The 24,149-nt window shown below is 47.5% G+C and overlaps 1 protein-coding gene across 2 annotated transcripts in view; it reads right to left on the reverse strand.

Moving 5' to 3' along the window:
• The window catches only part of LOC126544860 (uncharacterized), a 219,679-nt gene that overhangs the window by 6,925 nt on the left and 188,605 nt on the right, over window positions 1–24,149 (reverse strand). The window contains exon 5 of one of the 2 annotated variants that reach the window (XM_050192390.3): window positions 1,013–1,161. In XM_050192390.3, coding sequence (XP_050048347.1) covers window positions 1,013–1,161 — 149 coding nt within the window. Of the gene's footprint in view, window positions 1–1,012; window positions 1,222–24,149 lie in introns of both variants that reach the window. The other variant, XM_050192388.3, reaches the window with a different exon arrangement.

Genomic DNA, 24,149 nt, shown 5'->3' on the forward strand with positions numbered 1-24,149 from the left:
GCGTTGGACCTGCCGTATTCTCCTGGTACATCCTACGGCTGCCGAGTAAAGGTTGCGGGTTAAATTACCCGTCATATGCCGATGCGGGCGGAGCCGCGGAATGCGAGAAGGATCGTGTGCCGCGACTGCTCACGTTGAAAAATACAGGTGATCGAAGCTGATCCGGAGTCCTCCACTACTGCTTCCTTCTTAGCGTAGGTGTATCATTCTCTGCACCGTCAAAGTCACAGAATGAATTCAAGGCGCCACGAAACACAGATTTCACCGGAGCAGCCGCTTCACGTTACAAGCGCCAATTCTCTCGCCATTGCACGCAAACTGGACTGGACCAAACACCTCCTGTATCCTTCTCCTATGATAATGCAGCGCTATACTTGAAGTTACAGCTGGCATGATCAGCTAATCAGGAACTCAATTACTGCAACACACGTGTCTAAGCTGCACCCCGTGCACCTCCGCGTCAGAGCGTCGTCTGCGTGGTGTAAAGCAGTCTCAATCGCAGTCGCATATGCCAAAGCAGGCATGCCTTCCATTCCGGCATACCACATTATTGTGAGGCATAGAACAGATTACCAAAAGGCCTTGAAGCTCATAGTCACCGAGACATGCTAATAAGTCCACAATTCCATACGAGCCCCCCCTCCTCGGCCTGCCTCCCCCCCCTCTTATCACAGCCATGACAGTAGTTGGTGACATAGCGCCCCATAATGTAATTCAGTTTAAAACATCCTCACTAAGTTTAAAAAGAACGAACGCGCGATAATTAAGAGTCGCTGCTTGCGTGCCAGCCCACGAAATTATGAGCAGTCAGTGCGCTTGCGTGACGTCATTACCCCAAGTTTCCAGCGGCGTTTAGTTACAACGTTGCTTGGCCCGGTGCACCACATGCACCGCCACTTGCCAACCATGTTTGTTATCTTCAACGACTCACGAGTGCACATCCCGTTAATCACGATCACGATCGAAAGCGCTGAAATGCAGGAAAAAGAACAGGGGCGTTGAGGGTACGTACCTCGACTTGAATTTGGCGATGCGCGTCTCGACCACGAAGCCGCAAGTGACCTCATCAGCTGCGTCAGCGCCGTCTCCTCCGGGCCTATGTTTGAGCAGGTACCGGGTGGCCTGAATCAGATGCAGCGCCGATGCACCCAGGGCGAGGCTCTGGAAGAGTAAGCGGCGCTCGTTAAAGCGACGGGGGGCCGCTTCAACTGTCGCGTTCACCTGGACAGAGAAGCAATGGTGGCGCCTGCTATCATGCAGGCTCGCTGTCCACGCCCGTACTAGAAAACTATCGCGTTCAATGTACAGTGATTTGGTACACAATAAAGGTACGTATTATAAATGTGCAGAATAAAAATATTCCTCATAGAATCTACGCTTAATCGAAACAATAAAACAAATCGTCTTCGCCCAATGACGCATTTCGTAAACACACGTACGCACGCACTCACAAATAACAGCCCAGACTGACGGTAAGGGTGTCTTGAGATCCTTAGAACAAACCAGAGCCCGCATTCACCAAAACGCTTGTTACCCAAGTGCTGCCTGCGAATGGCTATCACTGCGGCGATTTTCTCCAGCGTGATGGCGATCGAGTGAGACTTATCAGCGAAACGATGAGATTATTCGCAAGATGAAGAGCACTCTACCTTAGTGCTGATCAGCGCTTCAGCGAGAGCCTTCCTTGTAGTTAGGTGCACTGCATGGTCAACGACCAACACCCGCGGCCAGAGCTTACTTAATCGTCATTTTACAGCCCTAACCAAATGTTTGTGATCGCATGACGAGTGAGCGTATAATACACAAGTCATTGCAACGCAAGTACACAGGCCAGTGGATTGCTGTACTGAGTAATTCAAGGCTTAAAAAAGTATCGGTTTGTGATCGAAATCATCGCACGTTCCTTGACAGATGACGTGGTGAAAGACGCAGAATAAATTTAGAAACAAAGTTTCCTGACATCTTGCTTTTTCTACAAAACATCTGATATCCTTGCAAACGGATGCCTTCACTGAGTAAGCAAGAAACTGTGTAGCGTCGTAATTTTCATCGTAGATCTGCTGCTGGAAGCGCTTCTTTGATGACCTGTGAAAAACAAAAATTCAAAAAATAATCTTGGTGTGAAGCCTGAGTGAATCGTCTTAAGCATAGGCAGTCTAGTAAGTATATAGTTACTGAACGAGTCACTAACAAATTAGCGCAGGAATTCACTATTTGCAGAGTAGCAGACTAGACACGAGACTAAATATAGCAGTGGGTTACACGGTTATTGCATAGCCGAGGGCAAGTCTAGGAACCGCAGCATCAGTTAAAAAATATAAATTGCTTCTAGCCCAACCGTGCTATGCGGAATTGTTTTAATGCATTAGATAAGTCGAACAGGTAGGTCTGTAGGCTACACTAATTTATTGCATCCATAGCATGCCTAGGCTGCAAAGAACAAAATTCCGCGGCATCTGCGGTCATCAGACCTCTGCCCACCGACTGTACATATGTATTCCATCTTCCTCTCATCATCATCGTCTTTTATCATTGTCCTCTTTCCTCCTTTCCCTGTGCAGAGTAGCAGGCCAGAACACACTAGCCCAGGTCGACCTCTCTGTATTTGCTCTAATAAATTCTCCTTCCTTAGGCATTCATCATGCCGAACTAGATACAAGTCAAACAACATATGGGACTTCACAGGGCCTTGATATTAGGTCGACTTGGTTTCAGTCTACGCAGACTTTGTTATACCTGACTGCTGCCTACACGGACGTGCAATCTTTTACGATTACACATATTTCTCTGAAGAAAAGGAGCTAGCGCTCCTGCGTGACAAACTAATAACAAGGGGGCTATTCAGAAAGCCACAAAATTGGCGCGCGTCCGAGTCTCGGAAAAGTGATGTATGCCAGCTAGAACGTTCTTCGCACGCACCTGCTGCTCGATGTAAATAGGGAGAACACAGTGCGTGCCAACGCCTGAACTAGTGAAATTCTTTCTCGCGCTCTCTTCTAGCTGGCTAGCTATATATATAGTTGTGTGTGCGCGCATGTGCGTGCGTGCGTGCGTGCATGCGAACGACGTTGGGCTGCGATGATATATCTGTCGAATTTCTGAGGCCAGTTGTTTACTGGGTCCGTGGTGCATAGGGCTTTGTATGCACTGAAGTCACTAAAGACTGTCCTGTATGCCTTGGAGTGACTAAAGACTGTCCATTGCTGTGGTGGTTCCTGATTAATGCGACGGAAATTTGCAACAGACATACATTGGTGTGGCCAAGAGCGCCGTAAGCCCACAATATTGTCACGTGGTGGTGACATTGAAGAACACAGTAGCAAATACTGTGAAAGACAAAACTAACTTTTATTGGGCGAACCTGTGCCCACAAAAACAGGCTACACTTATAGCACAATGATAGCGGCGAACACGGTCGGCGATCGTCGAAAATCTGATCTGCGGGTCAAGCGCGTCCGCTTTTATACAGCAGTCGTCGAATGTTCCAGACTAATCGTTCGGACCCGCGTGCCTTCCACAAAGTTCTACACCATTCGCGTCACGCGATGAAATTAGATAACACAACGTTCGGCGACAACAGACAGCCGGATAGAAGCATCGATAACTTTCCAGAAACTTCGGATACATGCAGGCGCGTCCCGCGCTGTGCGATTACATTTGTTAGGCGGCGAAACGTGGTCGCCCGATAAAGATAAGTACACGTGTCAATATTTGCGGGAAGCTTGTGTTTAAGTTTATATAACACAGGAACTCGAGCTCAAGTGCGAGCTCAAACTCGTGAAAAAAAAGAAGACCGACTCCGCAGCCCCGAGTCAATGACCGCGCTAAGTAATTCAATGGCAGCAAGCACAAAGTGTCAATCCCAGTGTCATTTTGTAAGCGCAAAGTGTCAATCTTTGCCTGAAACTAGGATAAAACTGCTTGCTGCGAAATTTATTTGCAGACCATCAGACAGAAGGGGTGCTCCACTTGAGCACCCCTTTTGGCTGCTCGCTCTGCTTCACTGCGGCCGCTGTCACTGTGATTTCACTGTCGCTGTCGCCAGGTACAAGCATGGTTCCCTACAGCTATTCGAAGAGTTTCCGCCTAGTCGTCCTCAGTCAAGCGGTTCGACGGCCTGAGGTGTGTGTCCGGTAACCTAGGCGTGAAGGAAGGCATACTTGTTATTCTTGATTACAAGAATAGCGTCTGCCCTCTACGGGTATTACCTAAGAAGCCCCCGCAATTGAGCGTGATGTCGTAAACCTTGGTTTACAGAGAAATTACCTCCGAAATCAATTTGCGTTAGACTTTTTTTCAAGGTTCACAGAAAAATATTCCAACGCAGGGTGACATGTCTGCAGCTAATCAAACAATGTTCAATTGTATCCAGTGCATCACATACACAGAATTCACAGAAAAAACGAAACCACACTTGCAACCACACTTTCACCACAAGAGTTTATAATGGAGTTTGTAAAGGAATGTTTTTGAGTTACGAGAAAGATGCACTTTCCGAACTCGCTTTAGTACATCGTGACCTGGAATACCGATGTATAATTAACGATAAAAAGGAGGTTAAAAATATCAATCTCGACGCTGAGCGATACCTGTTGCCAACTTTCATGATGTACCGGTTGATGTTCTTTCCTATGAAAATGAGCAGGTTGTGAAAAACGCGCACGCTGGACCCCAAAGCAGAAACGATCGTTTTCCCTAGAATGCATTTCGCTGGAAATGCTGCCCACATAATATATTTATGATGAATGTCAGTTTTACCCCCTCTTCTTTAGTTGCTTATCCTTGACAACTTTCTAGTGAAAAAGTATAATTATAAAGAACTCCCTGCAAATATGAACGGCCTGTTTTGTGGCGGCTCTTGAGTTTGTGTTATATTTTCTGGCACTGTGAACGTTGCTAGTATGCATATCCCGTGATTAGGGTGTCAAACCCACAAGGACTGAACCGAAAACCGACTGAACCGTTACTAATTTCAGCCGAGCCGGAACCGAACCGATGCATTTTTCACTGCCTTGGAATTGAACCCGACCGGTAGCTTTTTACAGGAACCATTCCGAACCAGTTCGACCACAGGCTAGGCCCAGGGTCGCTTTGGATGAAACTCTGCAGCCATCTGCGCTGACTAGGGTCGACAACGTCTCCTGTGTCAATTTACGCAGCGCTCGGAGTGTTATGTCGGGAACAGACATATATAAGTCTCGCCACCGTGATCTAAATGGCTGAATCAACTGGGTGCATTGTCGGCGTGTACTGTCTAGACATATTAGCGACCGCTAATGCGTACGGTACAGTTATCTTTCACACACAAAGATATACAGTAGCGGCCAACTCTGCGATTCCCTGTTTTGCATTCGCCGTCTTCGCAGTTTATGCGCTGCCTGATGCTCCACTCGAAGCACCGCTCGACGAAGTTCAAGTTTGCATCACTCACATCATTTACTGATTGGTAAACACCGCCGGTGACTTCAACGCGAAACACTCACTTTGGGGTCCAGTTCACGCAGATACGCGCGGCGCGCAGTTATCACAATTCGCGTCCGCCAGTTATCTCGCAGTACTCAATAACCGCCAACTAACGTTTCAATCGCAGTGTGGGAACAGCTGAACTAATCGCACCGTTAGCATTTCTTGATCTCGTCTCCTACGGCTACGACTGGTTCGCTGGCGATTCCGAAATTTGAAAGAAAACTTGATCAAATTTCTTGATTTGGAAATTAAATTTAAGAGTGAGAATCATGTGTGTTGGCAGTATTGCCCTAGATCGAAAAAATCGCTCCTCCCGTGCGAATCGTCCCACTCCAAATTAATAAAACGTGGCATAGTCTCCTTGTGCTTGAAGAATGCTCTAAACAAGAGTTGCACCCACTCATTGCAGCAGAGTTTTGAAGCCCAGAAGGCGAGATTACTGTCGGCAGGGTACCCGGTCTCACTTTTGATGGCTGTGTCAGAATCCTTGTTTAGAAAGTACACAAAAAAGTAAACCGTGGGAACCGCGGAAACCGCGGACAACGATTCTTAAAAAAAAAAAAAAGGTCGTAGTGATGCCGTATTTGCATGGCTTGTCTCATAATCTTAAGAGGGTGGCCACTAGGAATGGCGTCACACTCGTGTTTTCGGCGCCAAGCAAACTGGTTAGGTTGTGCAAAAGCATCACAGGAGAGAAGAAAGATGTGACTAGTGCCTGTGTAAAAAAGCACACCACTTTTTTTTTCACAAAAACTGTGCATCTTCAGTTGTGTATCGCATGCCTCTCTCACGCGGACTATCCTATATCGGCCAGACAGGTCGTTGCATTAATGACCGCATGCTTGAGCATCGCTATTTGCTACCTACAGGTACAGGAGGGAACTTGCCATTGCATTGCAAAAAGCACGAATGCCGACCAGTTTTTGATAGTGTATCGATAGTGGGGAGAGAGCGCAGCAAACTGGAAAGAGAAATTAGCGAAGCGTTCCACATGAAAAAGTTGGGCGCGCATACATCTGTGAGTGAACCTTCGGTGCATATCAATGATAAAGAACTGCAGTTTCTAAATTTATCTTGTTAATCCACGTGTTGTTGCCTTTGTCGGGAAGGGGTGTGACTACGCTTTTGTGTACGTATAGAACTTTTGTTGATATTGACTACAAACCTTGTTATTGTTCTTGGTTGTATGCGCATGCGTGGCGGAGATTTGTGGGATGTGTTCACAATAAACTTCAGTTGTAAGTCCAGCGTTGTCCTGTCTGTTTCTACTTCTTGTGCTCGCGTCCGTACTTGCTGGAAACCATTATACGTTCACCATGCACCAACTGGCCCAGCAAACTACTCTACTAAGCTCGCGTAAAGCTCATTTACGACCAGTTGTTCCACTACCAGGCGGGAGCAATTTCTGGTGGATGCCAAGTTTGACTACTGAACACAAACGCATCTGGGCAATGCGTAGGCGTTTTTGAAAAACAACCTCAACTCGGATACTTCTGCAAATCTTAATAATACAACGCTTCTGCTACTTATAAAATACACATTGATCTTGTTAATATATCAGCCTCGAAGCGGCTTTGCAAATCGCTGGCAAAGCAAGAATCTAAGGCCTTCCATTCCAAATCTCACTCGGAAAAGAGTACGCCACGCAAAAACTTGCACCGCTTCCACCTCTGGATGGTGGTTTCAGAACTGGTGTCTTACATCTCACGGGATGGCCGCCAGAGTGAAATAAAATACTGGACAGCCTATTGGACTTCATCCAAGAAGCCCAGCTCCAATATTTAATGAGCCTTGACAACACCGGCTAAGGGCAGAACATGAGGAGCACGGTTAGTTCTTTGGCTCAATAAAGTCATTTACAACAATGTTACACTACGATGAGTTGTTAACCAAACAAATTCGTACAGATGGTCCACCTGCTGACGCTTATTATCACACTCGGCTCCGGCAATTAATAGCTACAACTCACCACAATGCGTCTAACGATGTGCTTATCACCATTGGAGAAATCGAACATGCAATAACCTTAGGCAACACGCACTCTTCTCAGGGGCAAGACTGGCTCACTCTTCCCGTATTGAATTTTTGTTTTCAAATGTACCCGACATATTTCCTTTTCATATTTCATTCTTCTTTAAAACTTATTCACTTCCTTATTTCTTGGCGTAAAGATCTCATGTTCTTTATTGCAAAACCTAACCTACCACCGTATTGAGTCTTATCATACTGGCCTCGATCTTGCAATTAATCCAGGCAAAATTGTAGAACGACTTTCCAAATTTGCGTCGATAATACTTGCACGTCATCCTAAACAATTTGTTTTTACAAATTGAAAACGTGCGACCCGCGCATTATACGCGCTCTGTACAACACTCGCCGAAATTAAAAATAAAAATCTACGCGCTTTACTCATATCACTTGATTTCAAAAGTGTTTCAAAGTGCGTTGCTCTATATACCAAATTCACATCTGCCTTTGATATCATATGCATCACCCGTATGATGGCCAAGATTTCTGACCTCTCAGTTCCCTTCTGAACTCCCACATCCAAACCCGCACGCTCCTACTAACCACCACAGGTGCATTCCGCACAACTGATGCGGAATGCACCTAGTCGGGTGTCGAGCCCATGTCCACTCGCCTCTCTCATCCTGTCGTGTTTTTGTCCTCAGGTTTTAGCTATGAACATTCACCAACTAGCTCACCAAAGCGTTGTAATATGACAGTACATGTTCCCACAGAACTAGGTGCCGCCTTTAATTAAAATATTATGAACACAAAATACATGGGTAGTTAACAGCAGATTAAGTTTTTCACTTCCTTATCTGCAGTGCGAGTAACGATCACAAGCAAGTGCGAGAATTCAATAAAGAAGAAAATTTGGTAGAGCCGTAATGCGAAAAGCATCGCATGAAAACACAGGGTACCACGAAGCCCACTGAATTTGCAAATTCTGAACTACAATTACGCAGAGCGCATCATTTTTGTGATAACTTGTTTATTCAAATTTATGCCCATGAAAAGGAAATGGTCTGCAGTAGTTTTACACAGCTGATTCAGGGAACTTCAGAAGCATGTTCCTTCAAAAGCATCGCGCGTTTTTCAATTAGAGGGACGCAAATCATTTTTATTTCTTCGAACCCGTTTGAACCCGAATGAACCCGTCCAGGAAACTACAAACCAGTGACAATGGTTAATGTTTTAGCTCCGGCGCGGAACCTGAACCGAACTGAAATGCGTGAACCCGAACCCGAACCAAACCCTAAACGATTTCGGTTCGACACCCTGCTGGTGATAGTATCATTGCTTCATTGCGTCTGTCATTAGGAGTGCCAATAGTTTATCAGGTGATGATACTTGTTAATGTTACTTTGCGGACTGTAACAAATACCATGATCGAGAGAAAGAATATACGGTTGTGGAGTAGTGGCAGAGCACCTTCACAGCCGTGGCACTCTTGGTTCGAACCCACGCAAACTCGTCAAAATTTTTCCTCATTCTATTCTCGTTCCCGACGCATGGAGCGTGGTACTACAAGTAGCCGTTATGTTACCAGGATACACGTATGCCGAGCTATGGACTGCCTAGCGTCGTAAAATGAAAGCGCCAGAGTTTAGCGAGGGCCATCAGAGAGATAATTTAATTGAAAGAAGGCAGAGAGGTCGGCCTGAGCTAAGGTGTTCTAGCCTGCTACTCTGCACAGGGGGAGGGGGAACGGGGACATAAAGATTCACATATTTATGTTCCCGTCTTTATGTTTAGGGATGATGATGACATAGCAAGAGGGATGCGCAAAGGTGAAAGCAAGTTCTGTACCCAGTTCTGTAAGCGAGTGTTTGAAGACGCTCAATTCAGGGCTGGTACGTAGCGATGCAGTGGAAGTAAAACAGTAACAAATCATGCGGTGATATCTAACAGCGGCGAAGTTCGGGGTGATGAATTCCACTGTGCGAATGTTCGCAGGGTGAATGAATATTTGAATAAGTTACTTCTTGCAGACACAGGTCTGATGTTATGGCTATCTGTGGCGCGATGCTCGACCGGTATATTTGACTATGCAATCCTGTGACCGATTCCCAGCTTGCCCAAATACAATAACGTTAAAATTTTAGACGTGAAATTGTTCGTCTTTCGGCAAGGAATTCGAGTTCCGCCATTTAAATATAGCACGACGAAGACGCAGACTTGCCTATAGCAGCGAGCACTTCCCATGGAGCAATGTGCGACACGTTGCAGGGAATCAAATAAAAGAGCCCAGTGCTTATTGCCCAGTGCTTATTTGCGGTTTTCACCAGAGCTTAGGAGATTCCGAGCTTCGCCAGACTCGGGTCATCATGTATGGAACACCTTGCTATACGAAAATGATGTGACACAGAATGACATTTTTATTGTTTGATTTTTATATTTCTAAACCTGTTTTACTAGCTACGAAATCTGCAGTAGTACATTATTACTGGTGAAATAATTGGCCAGGCGGGTACATCTGGTACAATTAGTTTTACGCATGCAGGCGTAATTATGAAGTACATCTAATGGCCGCTCGAGGCTGTGCCTAGGGTTTCCTGAATTTGCCTGAGATCCTATCCTTTATACCGTGACGTGGACGGGTATCGCGTGCGCATAGTAGCTATTACATTTCGCCATGTCCGTACCATTGTTTATATCAGGAGCTTGGTCTTGCACTGTACCTTTGGATTGCGCAAAACACTGCTGGCAAAATGTTGTCTCCCTCATCTCGATAATCAGGAAACGAAAGAACTGGGAAAGACGGGCAATTCGTAATATGGAAAGTCGGTTATATCACGTATCTTTTTTGTAGTGACTAATACTCACTTCTTCCTTAATTTACAAAACAGATCAAAAAGACAGACATGGGCATAAGTCACTGGATATGTTTCAAGAGCTTGCAACAAATCATACAAGTGCCGATAAGAACGCTGCATAGAACGTATGAGGAACAGCAAGACACCGCGCACTTCAGGCATAAACGAAGAATCAAGCCTATTACTATTTACAGCCATGTTCCGAATGACATTGACTGGCCCGATGAACAGCTGTACTTTCTTGCAGAAAGTAAGACTAATGGGCTTGGCGCATGAGATCTGTTGGCCTCACTTATTTGGGCGGTGAAGTTACAACCAACTGTTCATTGAAAATAGTGACAAAAATTATTTAGCGGGCTAGTATTTACCTAGGACGAAATTCAAATTAAAATTAAATTATGGGGTTTTACGTGCCAAAACAACTTTGATTATGAGGCACGCCGTAGTGGCGGACTCCGGAAATTTCGACCACCTGGGGTTCTTTAACGTGCACCTAAATCTAAGTACGCGGGTGTTTTCGCATTTAGCCCCCACCGAAATGCAGCCGCCGTGGCCGGGATTCGATCCCGCGACCTCGTGCTCAGCAGCCTAACACCGTAGCCACTGAGCCACCACGGCGGGTCAAGACGAAATTCATGTCCAGTTCTGTTAACATCAGTGAAAACTGCCTTTCAGCGTGAACAGGCGAAATACATTTTGAATGGGAGAGTCGGTTGTTCCACTAAAAAAATTGAAGCGAAAATAGAAATTTCCTATCTTATCTATCGTGTTTTCAGTGTATACATTTGCTGCATATCAAAATTATATCACTGGCAGTGTTTGACATTCTAGCGATAGGATTACCGCGACATTTTCAGTTCTATGTTACTTGACCTGTAGATAACTGTATATATTTCATGCATTCGCACGGCCTCGCAAGGATGACTCTTGCTGTGCGTTCCATCATGAAACGGACATAGTATAGTTTTCAATCATACAGAAAGAGATATGTGTTAGAAACACATATTTTCTTCATTTCACATAATAATGAAGGAGACGTCCGTGCGACGTGGTAAAATTGCACTTTTTTTTTTACGTGTGTTACGTCCGCATATTTTATAAAGGAACGACTGCCTGTTTATTAGTTCAGTTCAGTTTATTTCCAACATAATGTTGGGGGTCCTCCAGGCAAAAAAAAATTGTCACAGACAAAATGAGGGGACCCGGGGAACACACAGACAGCAGGCAACGTGATACATTTACAGAAGAACAATTGGAAAGACTTTACATCACAGGCTATGTTGAAATAGTGAAAATAATATATAATGCAAGAAAAAATCAAATACAGATATGGCAACTACGAACATACAATGAAAACATAGAAACATGAAAAAATAAATATGCACTTGTGTTAAAGGGTTCACCAATACAACAAAAAACGTCTTATTTGCTACTTGAATTTATAGTTTCCTGCTGAAATTTATTTGGGAATTCACACGCTTTATAAGTGCAGGTATTTGATAAGCGAGGACAGCCCTTCCAAAATTTGTACGTGTTCGTGGTGTTATCCGTTCGTTACGCAGTGCATAACGAGCTGACGTTGTGTGTGCTGTATGTAACAGGTTCTGTTTATGTATGTGCAGCAGGAGTTTGTAGTCATAGATTTTACTCGCTTTGAGCAAATTGTGTTTAATAAACAAAGGATTAGTTGGTAGATCTTTAGGTTCCCCATGATAATTCTAAAGAATCCTCAGCACTTTCTTCTGCAATACCTCCAGTTTATTATAATTCGTAGTCGTTGTACTGCCCCAAACTAGTGTGCAGTAGGATAAACGGGAGTAGAAGTGGGCATAATATATCGCTTTCTTTAGCTGCAGAGGAATTAGACCTGATAATTAGAATACTAAACCAACTGTTCTGCTTAGTTCCGAGGTTAGTTTGTTTAGGTGTGTATTCCACGACATGCCTTCTTCAAACCACACACCTAGAAATTTCTGACATTTTACGCGTGCTATGACGGTGTCCTGGAATGTCAGCGTGAGTTCACTGTCACATGTTTTGTTAGTGGGTTTGAACAAGACGTAGTTAGTTTTTTTAGGTTCAGCGCTAATTTATTTGCATGAAGCCAACTATCAAGCTGCATTAGGTAGTCGTTAATCGTGTTCTGAAGGTCACTAAGTGTACGCGCAGAAAAAGATATATTGGTATCATCTGCGTAAATTAGTAACTTTGGGGAGTTAGATATATCAAATATATCGTTTATGTAAAGTATAAATAACAAGGGCCCTAAAATCGACCCCTGAGCTACTCCTTGTTTTACTGTAGTAGTTGGGGAAATAACATCACCAATTTTTATACACTGTTTTCTGTGGGAAAGATAATTTTTTAAAAGATCTAAGGCAACGCCACGAATGCCGTAATCATGGAGTTTAACTAATAAAATCTCATGGTTGACACAATCAAATGCTTACCACAAGATCAATGAAGAGACCAACGGTATAAAGCTTATTTTCAATGCCGTCCATTATTTAATCTTTAACACGTAATAACGCTAGCTCTGTTGTTTTATTTTTCTGAAAACCCGTACTGTGCGTCATTTACTACGTGGTGCTTAGTTATAAAATTCACGAGGCGCGTGTTAATAACATTTTCAAAGACTTTGGATAGCACGGGCAACACCGAGATTGGCCTGTAATTACGTATGTCACTAAGGACCCCACACTTGTGTATTGGGCATATGCGAGCAAGCTTAAGATCGGAAGGGAAGATTCCAGTTTCCAGCATTCGATTAATTATATGCGTTAGCGGTAGAGATATAACAGACGGAACATATTTAATTGGTACAACACACAGGTCATCAATTCCTGGCGAGACGCTGTTCTTTATTCTACCCAATAAATTCTCCACCTCTTGTGGACTCGTCGGAAACAAAGAAATTGAGTGTATCAAGCTTACGCGTTTCTGCACTCAATCAAGACAAGTTTCGGTACTAAGGTCCCTCTTGCTGAAAATCTGAAAATCACCGACGTTAGTGAAGTACTCATTCATATCTGTGAGTGCTTCAACCTACGTTTTACCATGAGCAAAAGCTGCAATGCTAATAGGACGCTTCAGTTTCGAATTGTTTGACAAATTGTTGACATCGTTCCAAAGCTTTCTAGGATCATGAAATATCCTAGCGAAAAGATATTGATAATAGCAAGTCTTAGCTTTTTTTCAAATCGGCATTTAATTTATTTCGGTACTTTTTGTATTCGTTGAGCAGAGCAGCGTCACGTGTCTGTACAAATGCGTGATACATTTTATTTTTGGTTTTGATCCTTTTGTGCAAGCATTGACTAAGCTAGGGTTTACGAATTCTTTTTTGCCTTGGGGAGCATTGAACAAGCGGGAAGCATCTATCATAGATAGCCTTAAACACGTGAAAGAAAATGCTGTATGATTTGTCAGGGTCACTTTCTGCGTAAACCTGGTTCCAGTTTGTATCTTCCAGCGCATAATAAAATTGGCTTAGCCGATGTGAATTTATCTTACGACAGTTCGACTTTTCATGAGAATCGAGTCTGTCGCTGGCGAGCGGCCAAAATGTAAAGATATGAAGGCGATCACTAATGTCGAGTGATAATATACCACTAGTGCAATTTTGTTTTTCGGTGTTTGTGATACTGATGTGAAGTAAGCTGGCACTGTGGTCAGTAAGACGAGTAGGTTGCGTAATGACATTTGAGCAAGCAAATGAATCAAGAATAGTTTCCAACTGTTTACAAGATGCATCCCCACTGAGCATGTCAATGTTGACATCGCCCATAAGAAATGGACTACGCATCAAATGAATTTTTCGCGGTAACGTGTCTATAAAATTAAAAAATTCAGACTTATACCCTGCGGGAGGTCGATAAACAGCTGCAACAATAACATTTTGCACACGCACTGTGACACATTCGATACTAGGCGTCATAGAGGTCATTTCGTCAATAACATCATGGGTGAGGGAATCTTTAACATACAGACAAATTCCACCGCATTGTTAAGAAGGACGGACAATGCCATTATAAACATATCCTACAAAGTGTGGTGGTCTGTCATTCGGAGTTAACCAGGATTACGAACGTTAGCACCATATTATGGCTGTAAAAACAAAAAATCCGAGGAGTTCCTCTAAGTTGAGAATACAACTTAGAGGAACTAATGTCCAAATGAACGGCGCTGAGCGGCCCTTCGAATTTTGCGCAACGAGTGATGTACCTAGCAGTACGTGCTGCCCGGGCCTACACCAAGCAGCAGCAGCCTGCGGTGCCAACGCCGCATGCCACCGACGCGTCGCCATAGAGAAAGAAATTTCAACAAGAGCGCACACTCCCATAGAGCCCAGCGGCCGAATTGACTGTAGCGCACCAAGTGGATGGGATTAACACCTTCCGGTTTCGGTTATAGGTGCTTGCGTTTTGAACGCCAGCTGGTACAGGGTCGTCCTTTTTGAAAGGGAACACGCGAGCGCGTGGCCTGTGCTCTGCGGCGGCTGCCTAGAGCGCCGGTCAGTGGCAGCAAGAGGAAGCACGTCCGCTTTTGGCGTCATCTATTGACGGTCAGAATGACTAGGCATGGCCGATTGGAAGCGCCTACTCGACTCCCGTTCCCGTATTACTGATGCGCAAGCAGCGGGGCCTGCAGCGCGAGCGCGATTTGCTAGCAGCAGACGCTGCGCTGCAGGCCCCGCTCCTTGCGTATCAGTAATACGGGGAAGGGAGTCCAGTAGGCGCTTCCAATCGGCCATGCCTAGTCATTCTTACCGTCAATAGATGACGCCAAAAGCGGACGTGCTTCCTCTTGCTGCCACTGACCGGCGCTCTAGGCAGCCGCCGCAGAGCACAGGCCACGCGCTCGCGTGTTCCCTTTCAAAAAGGACGACCCTGTACACGCCACGCCGGCTCCGCTGATCGGCGTGGCGTTGTTTTAACGCGACAGCGTTAAGGAGCTCGTGTCGCAGAAAAGCTGGTGTCGTCGGCGTCGGTGTTTCAGCGGCGTTGGCCGTGAGCGATAAATCCCAGAACGCACTTCATAAATAAAAAACATCTTGCAAGATGGGCTGGTGGGAATCGAACCAGGGTCTTCGGAGTGTGAGACAGAGACGCTACCACTCAGCCACGAGTTCGTTCCTTCGAAACGGGACAAAATCGCCTGTAGTGAATGCGGTGTTGCCTTAGAAACGTGCCGTAGAAAGTTATACTGCGGTGTATATCGGTAATTATGACCATGTAACTTACAAAAGTCGCAGTTTCACGAGTAGCGAAGTACGTTTCCGCTACATTTCTTCTGCGCTCTGCGCACACGCAGAGCCATCTTGCGGCAAACACAGAAGACCCCCTCCTCGCAATGTACGGCGCTGCCCCGACACGTGGCGCGCCACTCGCCCCATGATCGCGTCCGCCCTCATGGCGCGTCGGGGCCCGGCTATCTGTGCCGATCGCGACGTTTGGCTGGCGTAGCGCGTTTGAGTAGGCAGTGCGAACGGGGTGCGATAACGCTATCGCGTTCCACTCTCGAAGGCGAAGCTTAAGCGTCCTCCAATTTTTCGTTTCTACTGCTAAACCACGCGGCGGCCTTGGCGCGGAATCATTTTATTATTTAGTAAACATGACTGCGAACGATCTCTATAAGCCTCTATCGAACCTGTGTCACGTGCAATTTCATAAAGTAAACGCAAGACGTCTTCTGAAATGATGAAATGTTTATCTTCCTCTATATAAATGCTCGTTCTGGGCTTTTTGTGCATTCATCCAAAGTTGTGGCACCAGGTAAGCAGCAGTGGCTGCCGTTCGAAGCTCCACCGGATGCCACCAGCTGAAAAAAAGTATATTACAAGCATGTAGCATTTTGGTATATAGACCTAACAGAAATAGTGCGTGTAGAAGCGAAACGTGCATAAGTGGTGAATGGGCGGCACTAGAAATAAATTCACTTTTACATACATTTCGTAGAAAGTAGACTCCGCCCAAGCAATGCCATAAAATATGAAGAAAATATCAACGTGCATAAGTGGTGAATGGGCGGCACTAGAAATAAATTCACTTTTACATACATTTCGTAGAAAGTAGACTCCGCCCAAGCAATGCCATAAAATAGGAAGAAAATATCCGATTTTTAAGCGTACCTCCCTTTCCTTCCCGTTCATTTTTTCCTGCACTTTACGAGCACAATTACACGGGTGAGCGCGTTTCCAAAACAACTTTGCCTCAGCCGAAACGATGGTACGCAAAGTACAGAGGTGGCCAGAACACAGGCTCTCAGCCAGTCCATGTTACACGCTCGCAGAATTCCTTCTAATCGCACTCAAGACAAATGCGTGGGTGCAAAGCCGGTTTTCAGACGCTCAGAAGACAGAATTTTCAAGATCTTGGTTTTTGAGCCCTTCGGCGTTATCTTTTGCGCGTCCTGCAGGCGCAAGCAACACATTCCCGTGTTATTACTACTCGCAATCACTTGTCGCGTTTTCGAGAAGTGTGAGCACCGAAAGAAGGTATACGGTGTGGCAGGGCGAAAGAAAGCGTCACAAACTTGTCCCACTAAAGTTCTGTACACGCCAAACTTACTGCCTCACCAGGGCCGAGCTGCTTTTCGCGAACTGCGGCACAACGCCAGGCGTGGTGCGCGTGCCTCGGAAGTATCCTAAAAAGTAGCGAAATTAATTACAATAATGTTGGGGGTCAGGAAAAGCGCCACGAACTTGTCTCAGTAAAATTCAGTACACGCGAAACCGTCACCATGGTAGAGCTGTTTTTCGCTAGCTGCGTCACTAGTCTCGGTTTTTGCCGAAAGCCTAAATTTGACAAAAAGCTACCCTTTATCGAACACGATATCCATCTCGGATTGAGTAAAATTGATTATATCCTAGTAGAAGTTGTACTCAAAAGGCACAAGGGCAGGGCGCAGAGTACCTTCTGCCTAAACATTTATAGCAGCCCCACCTACAAGAAACAAAGCTTTAGGGCACTTTTCAACAAGGCCCTCGCAGTCGCAAAGAGCTCCCCGCTCATCATCGGAGGGGACTTTAATGCCCCCTACCAAGCGTGGGGATACGCTTGGAATACAAAGAAAGGTGAGGGGCTATGGGACCTTGCCACGGCCCTGGGACTGTGCCTGATCACCGATCCGGCTTTCCCCACCCGCTGTGGCACGTCCACGTGCAGGGACTCTACGCCCGACCTAACTTTTGTCAACAACTCGAAACAAGCTAGTTGGGAAAACTCGGGCACCGATCTAGGCAGCGACCACTATATCAAACACATAGGTATAGGTATTGTTACGTTTCGCCTACAACGCGCGGTAATGCCGGCGCGGATGCAACGGACGCCGGGGCTTTGTTCAAAACGGCGGACATTTTGGCCTGTTCAACGACGCCGCAACGCCTACCCGCCAAGCGTGTCCAGGCGTGTTTCAGTGCCACGTGTCTTCGTGTGTGCGTGTGTGTGTGTGTGCCCTCGCTTGTCAAAGCGCGGCAGCCGGGGAGCGGAGTTCCCCGAATGAGGGGCCTGGAGGTCTCTCGGCTCAACCGCTCGCGCCGTCGTGGGCCCCTGCTGCGCCGTCCCGTGACCTTCATCCCGTGACCTTCCCTCCTTCCCTTTTGGACCGCGACGCCGAGGGTATAAGAGCAGCTGCCCCCGGACGCCAGAAGAGAGGCTCCGATTTGTACTGTTGAGTTACGTGCTCTCCCGTCTCTCCACTCCGGTCGACCTGACCGGCCGCTCTTTTGCTATGTTAGAATAAACAAGTTGTTCTGTTACCAGTCTTCTCATGCTTTGCCGGGACCTTCGGATGCTTCCAGTGCCCCAGGCCGCCAGGCCAACGCTACCCTTGGGGCTTGCGACCCATTGGCAATAACGGGCGTCAGCACCGAGACCCCAACAACTCGGGCCAGCGGTGCGATTCCAACATCTGGTTGCCAGCGGTGAGATCGCGACAACGGAGGCCAGCAGCGAAGAGATGCGGTTGACTGTATGCTGAGCAGCACAACGACCATCCGGGAGCAGCGCAACGAGCCCTGTGTGATGACTGGTTGCCTGCAGCGGAACGACTGCGCTGAAGTCTTGGCTGCAAGGTTTGGTGAGTGCGGGACTTTCTTCTTCTGAGTTTTGCCAGGCTTTTGTTAGTGTTAGAAACAGAGCTGGTAATTGTGGTTGTCGTTGCTACCGGGTTAGTTTGCGGCAAGACAATAGTAGGCAGTAGAGAAAGCAGCATTCAGAGCAGCCATGGATTTGAAGTCGTTGCGCAAACCGAAATTGTTGGAGCTTGCGAGAGAGTTGGGTCTGGATGTCTCAGACAAACTCAGAAAACCAGAACTGCTAAGGGCTATTCTTGAGTTAGAAGCTGAGGATGACGAGCTGTCGGAATGCCTTGAGACCATTGAGGAGAGGGAGACGGCAAAAAGACAGGAGCGCGAACGAAAAGAACAGAAAGAAAAAGAAGAGCGTGAACGTAAAGAACAGATAGAACGAGAGCAACAAGAAAAAAAAGAAGAGCGCGACCGTCAACACGCTTTGGAAATGAAGCGTCTCGAGTTAGAGATGGAACGCGCTCGTAATGGAAGTCAGGCACACGGTGCAGGAGAACGAGTATTGTTCAAAATGACTGACCTGATGCGGCCGTTTAAGCTTGGAGAGGACATTGGTTTGTTCCTGGTTAACTTTGAGCGAACGTGCGAGAAGCAGGGGTTCTCTCGGGAAACGTGGCCACAGCGCTTGCTCACTTTGCTACCCGGCGAGGCGGCCGACGTAGTCGCTCGCTTGGAGAGAGAGGAGGCAGAGGATTTCGACAAAGTGAAATCGAGTCTGCTAAAAAAGTACCGGCTGTCAGCGGAGGCGTTCCGTCGGAAGTTTCGGGAAAACGAGAAAGGCAAAAGTGAGTCATATACAGAGTTTGCGTACAGGCTTATGTCAAACATGCAGGAGTGGCTCAAAGAAGAGAAAGCGTTTGGTGACCACGAGAAAGTTCTGCAGTGTTTCGGGCTAGAACAGTTTTATAGTCGGTTACCTGAGAACGTGCGGTACTGGGTCTTGGATAGGCCAGACGTTAGTACGGTGGCTAGAGCCGCTGAGTTAGCCGAGGAGTTTGTGACGCGTCGGGCTCGCGGAGCTAAGGACGGTCAAAAGGGTGAATTTGGCTCCAAGTTTGAGAGGCCGAAGTTCACAACCATGAGGGCAAAGGGGGATACACGTAGTGCGGATGCGAGTGAAAGCAGTCCGACCGAACGTAAGGAAACGGCGGCAACCGAAGCCGAACGCAGAAAGCGGTTCGAGACGAGGCAAGCGCGCGTTTGTTATACGTGCCAGAAGCCGGGTCACTTTTCGGCGCAGTGTCCAGAAACAAAAACACAAGTCGTGTTTTTGTCTATATGCAGCACTGACGAGAACATGAAGCTTCTCGAGCCTTACATGCGAGACCTCCTCGTGAACGGGAAAGAGTGCCGAGTGCTTCGCGATTCCGCAGCTACAATGGATGTAGTTCACCCCTCTTACGTAGAACCCGATATGTTCACGGGCGAGTGCGCATGGATCAAGCAAGCAGTGGAAGCTCATAGCGTGTGTCTGCCGGTAGCAAAAGTGCTTATTGAAGGACCTTTCGGAGCACTTGAGACGGAGGCCGCAGTGTCATCTATGCTGCCCCCCCAGTACCCATACTTATTTTCAAACAGGTCCGATCACCTCCTGCGCGAGAAGGGGCTTTTGTTTGGTGAGGCTAGCGTTCAGGCCTTAACCAGATCGAAGGTTCGGGAGCTCGCTGCAAAGGCGGTAGTTGCGGGGCCGACGTTGTTGAACGATGAAAAAGGGTCAGAGGCGCAGCAAGCTGGTATTCAGAGCACGCCCGAACGGGATAAAATTGAGCCTGTAGCGTTAAAGGCAGCAGATACTGGAGAGGAAATTCCCGACACGGGAAAGTTAGAAGAGCTGTCTCCAGATTTGCTCATCGCGCCTACGTCAGACGGACTTAACAGGTTGCTAAAAGTCAGCCGGTCGGCTTTGATAGCCGAGCAAAGGAAGGATGGCAGCCTAGAAAACATACGCTGCATTATCAAGGAAGGTATCGCCAAGAAAAATGCTCGCTTTGTGGAAAGAGATGAGGTCATGATATTGCGCACATCGCTAAAGAACAAACTCGACGTGCAGTGGGAGGGCCCAGCACGGATTGTTCAAAAACTGTCGGACGTTAACTACGTGGTGAGTCTGCCAGGAAAGCGGAAAGCACAGCAAGTTTACCACTGTAATCTGCTCAAACCCTATAAGCAACGGGAAGCAGTGGTGTGCATGATGGTAAACGTGCCCGAAGAGCTTCCGGTCGAGCTTCCGGGACTAGGCTCAGTGACAAACAGGAAAGACGCCGATCAAGTCATTAGTGACTTAATAAGTAAAGCATCGCTGTCGCCTGAGCAGAAAACAGAACTACACCAGCTCTTACAAGAGTTTCAAGGTCTGTTCTCTGAGAGGCCTGGTAGGACTTCTGTCCTTACTCATGACATAGAACTTACCTCCCCAGAGCCAGTACGATCCAAGGCGTACCGGGTGTCACCCCGCCAGAGCGATATTATGGAGGCTGAGGTAAAGAAAATGCTACAGCTCGGTGTTATTGAAGCGGGTGAGAGTGATTATACCTCCCCTTTGATTTTAGTTGAGGTACCGGGCAAGGAACCTCGTCCTTGCGTCGACTACCGCAGGCTTAATTCCATCACTAAGGATCAAATTTATCCGATCCCTAACATCGAGGAGCGCCTTGAGAGAGTGAGTAGCGCTCAGTTTATTTCCACCCTAGATCTTGTCAGGGGTTATTGGCAGGTTCCACTTACAGAAGAGGCTAGTAGGTATGCGGCGTTCATTTCACCAATGGGGACATTCCGTCCTAAAGTTTTGAGTTTTGGTTTGAAGAACGCGCCATACTGCTTTTCAAGCCTCATGGATAAAGTGTTGCGGGGACAGCAAGAATTCGCTTTACCGTATCTAGACGACGTAGCGATATTCTCCGCATCCTGGCCGGAACATATGGCGCACTTGCGGGCAGTGCTAACCCGCCTGCGCGATGCGGGCTTGACAGTCAAGGCTCCCAAGTGCCAGTTAGCACAGGCCGAGGTTGTCTACCTCGGACACGTGATTGGTCGGGGTCGTCGCCGCCCCTCTGAAATAAAAGTGGCCGCTGTGCGAGACTTCCCGCAACCGCGCACGAAGACCGATATTCGGTCGTTCTTAGGTGTCGCCGGCTATTATCAGAGGTACATTCCCAGGTACTCTGATATCGCGGCTCCCTTGACGGATGCTCTAAGAAAGACAGAGCCGCAAACAGTCGTCTGGGATGAGACGAAGGAAAGAGCTTTTAGCGCCCTAAAAAGCGCCCTAACAAGCCAGCCTGTGCTACGATCGCCCGACTACACAAAAGGGTTCGTTGTTCAGTGTGATGCTAGTGAGCGAGGCATGGGCGTTGTACTGTGCCAACGGGAAAATGGAGAAGTAGAACACCCCGTCCTGTATGCTAGTCGTAAGCTGACGAGTCGTGAGCAGGCGTATAGCGCCACCGAGAAAGAGTGTGCGTGTATCGTGTGGGCCGTTCAGAAATTGTCATGTTACCTAGCTGGCTCGAGGTTTATCATTGAAACGGATCACTGCCCTCTCCAATGGCTGCAGACCATCTCTCCCAAAAATGGCCGCCTCCTGCGCTGGAGCCTCGCTTTGCAACAATATTCCTTTGAGGTGCGTTACAAAAAGGGGAGTCTCAACGGTAACGCCGATGGCTTAAGTCGAAGCCCCTAACGTGGGAATCAGCCTCAAAATTGCTTGTTACTGATGTTTTTCTTCCTGAGGCAGGATTTTTTTCTAACTTATTGCTTTTGTGTAGTGTTTCAAAGTGATGATGTGCTTTTTAGTGCAATTTTTCCGATTTGTGGACGCGTTCTGAGTGCTGCTAAACTACTGTAAGGCACTAGGCAGCAGTATAAAAGGGGAAAGAGCCTGGCAGGGCTTAGTGAGGGTTGTGCCGTGCTTGCTGACTGAGCGGTTGACTTTCAGGCGTGGTTCTAACGCTTGCCGGAAACGAGAACAAAAATGTCAACTCTCCCGAAGTCACTTTGCAGTGTCCTGTGTGCACCTGAACGTGAGAACGAGGCCTTCTCTGTGCGCTGCGCTCAAGAAACGCCAAGGACGCCCAACTTCGGTTATGAGCATCATCGAGCGACATCCCTCCGGACAGCGGATGCAGTCCCCTGACCATCGGGATCTCCTTCCCCCGGCGGGGCGGTCTGTTACGTTTCGCCTACAACGCGCGGTAATGCCGGCGCGGATGCAACGGACGCCGGGGCTTTGTTCAAAACGGCGGACATTTTGGCCTGTTCAACGACGCCGCAACGCCTACCCGCCAAGCGTGTCCAGGCGTGTTTCAGTGCCACGTGTCTTCGTGTGTGCGTGTGTGTGTGTGTGCCCTCGCTTGTCAAAGCGCGGCAGCCGGGGAGCGGAGTTCCCCGAATGAGGGGCCTGGAGGTCTCTCGGCTCAACCGCTCGCGCCGTCGTGGGCCCCTGCTGCGCCGTCCCGTGACCTTCATCCCGTGACCTTCCCTCCTTCCCTTTTGGACCGCGACGCCGAGGGTATAAGAGCAGCTGCCCCCGGACGCCAGAAGAGAGGCTCCGATTTGTACTGTTGAGTTACGTGCTCTCCCGTCTCTCCACTCCGGTCGACCTGACCGGCCGCTCTTTTGCTATGTTAGAATAAACAAGTTGTTCTGTTACCAGTCTTCTCATGCTTTGCCGGGACCTTCGGATGCTTCCAGTGCCCCAGGCCGCCAGGCCAACGCTACCCTTGGGGCTTGCGACCCATTGGCAATAACGGGCGTCAGCACCGAGACCCCAACAACTCGGGCCAGCGGTGCGATTACAACAGTATGCCGAAACAAGAGACTAGAACCTTTCGGTGCACGGACTGGGACCTTTTTAGGAAAGTTAGAGCGAAGAGACTTGAATCGAAACCGATAGAAGCGGGCAGACAGTCCTTCCACACCTGGATCAACCAGCTCGAAGAGGACCTCAGGGAGGCCACTAAAGAAATTAAGACCGAAGAAAACATAGAGAGCATAGACAGTAGGCTCGCGCATTTGATCGAGGCCAAACAATCCATTCTGCAAAGATGGAAAACGCAAAGACTGAACCGAAAGCTCAGGAAAAAGATAGCGTTGCTAAACAGACAGATCGAGGAGCATTCGAGAACGCTCGTGAAACAGCAGTGGGACGAAGTTTGCCACTTGGCAGACGGCAGAATTAAACATGGAGGCCGTTGGAACATCCTCAAACATCTATTGAACGAGAGCGACACTAAGTCAAACAAGAGAACGGCAATTACAAAACTGGTACATCAAGTCAGCCAGTACACGACTCAGGAGGTAGTCATGAGACAGGTCGCGGACAAATATCTCCCGCTCAAACAACCGGGCGATGGCGACGAACGCGTGGAGTACATGGGAGGACCGTGCGAGGAAATGGACCGCGATTTCACCGAGGGTGAGGTACGGGCCGCCCTCCATGGTCTCTCTAGTAGATCGGCAGCCGGACCCGACGGTATTACCAATAAACTCTTAATGAATCTAGACGATGAGTCGATCACTCTCCTGACGGATCATTTCACCGAGTTGTGGAGAAAGGGAGACTATCCGGAGGAATGGAAGATAGCTAACACCATCCTCATACCAAAACCGGGCAAACCACTCCATCTGGATAACCTACGTCCAATCTCGCTTACATCGTGCATAGGTAAAGCTATGGAACACGTTATTCTTAACAGACTCACTAGATACGTCGAGCAAAATGAGATACTCCCGTATAACGTGATCGGTTTCCGCCCCGGACTATCGACTCAGGA

The sequence above is a fragment of the Dermacentor andersoni genome, chromosome 1 (genome assembly GCF_023375885.2).
Source record: "Dermacentor andersoni chromosome 1, qqDerAnde1_hic_scaffold, whole genome shotgun sequence".
In the NCBI taxonomy this organism is placed as follows: domain Eukaryota; kingdom Metazoa; phylum Arthropoda; class Arachnida; order Ixodida; family Ixodidae; genus Dermacentor; species Dermacentor andersoni.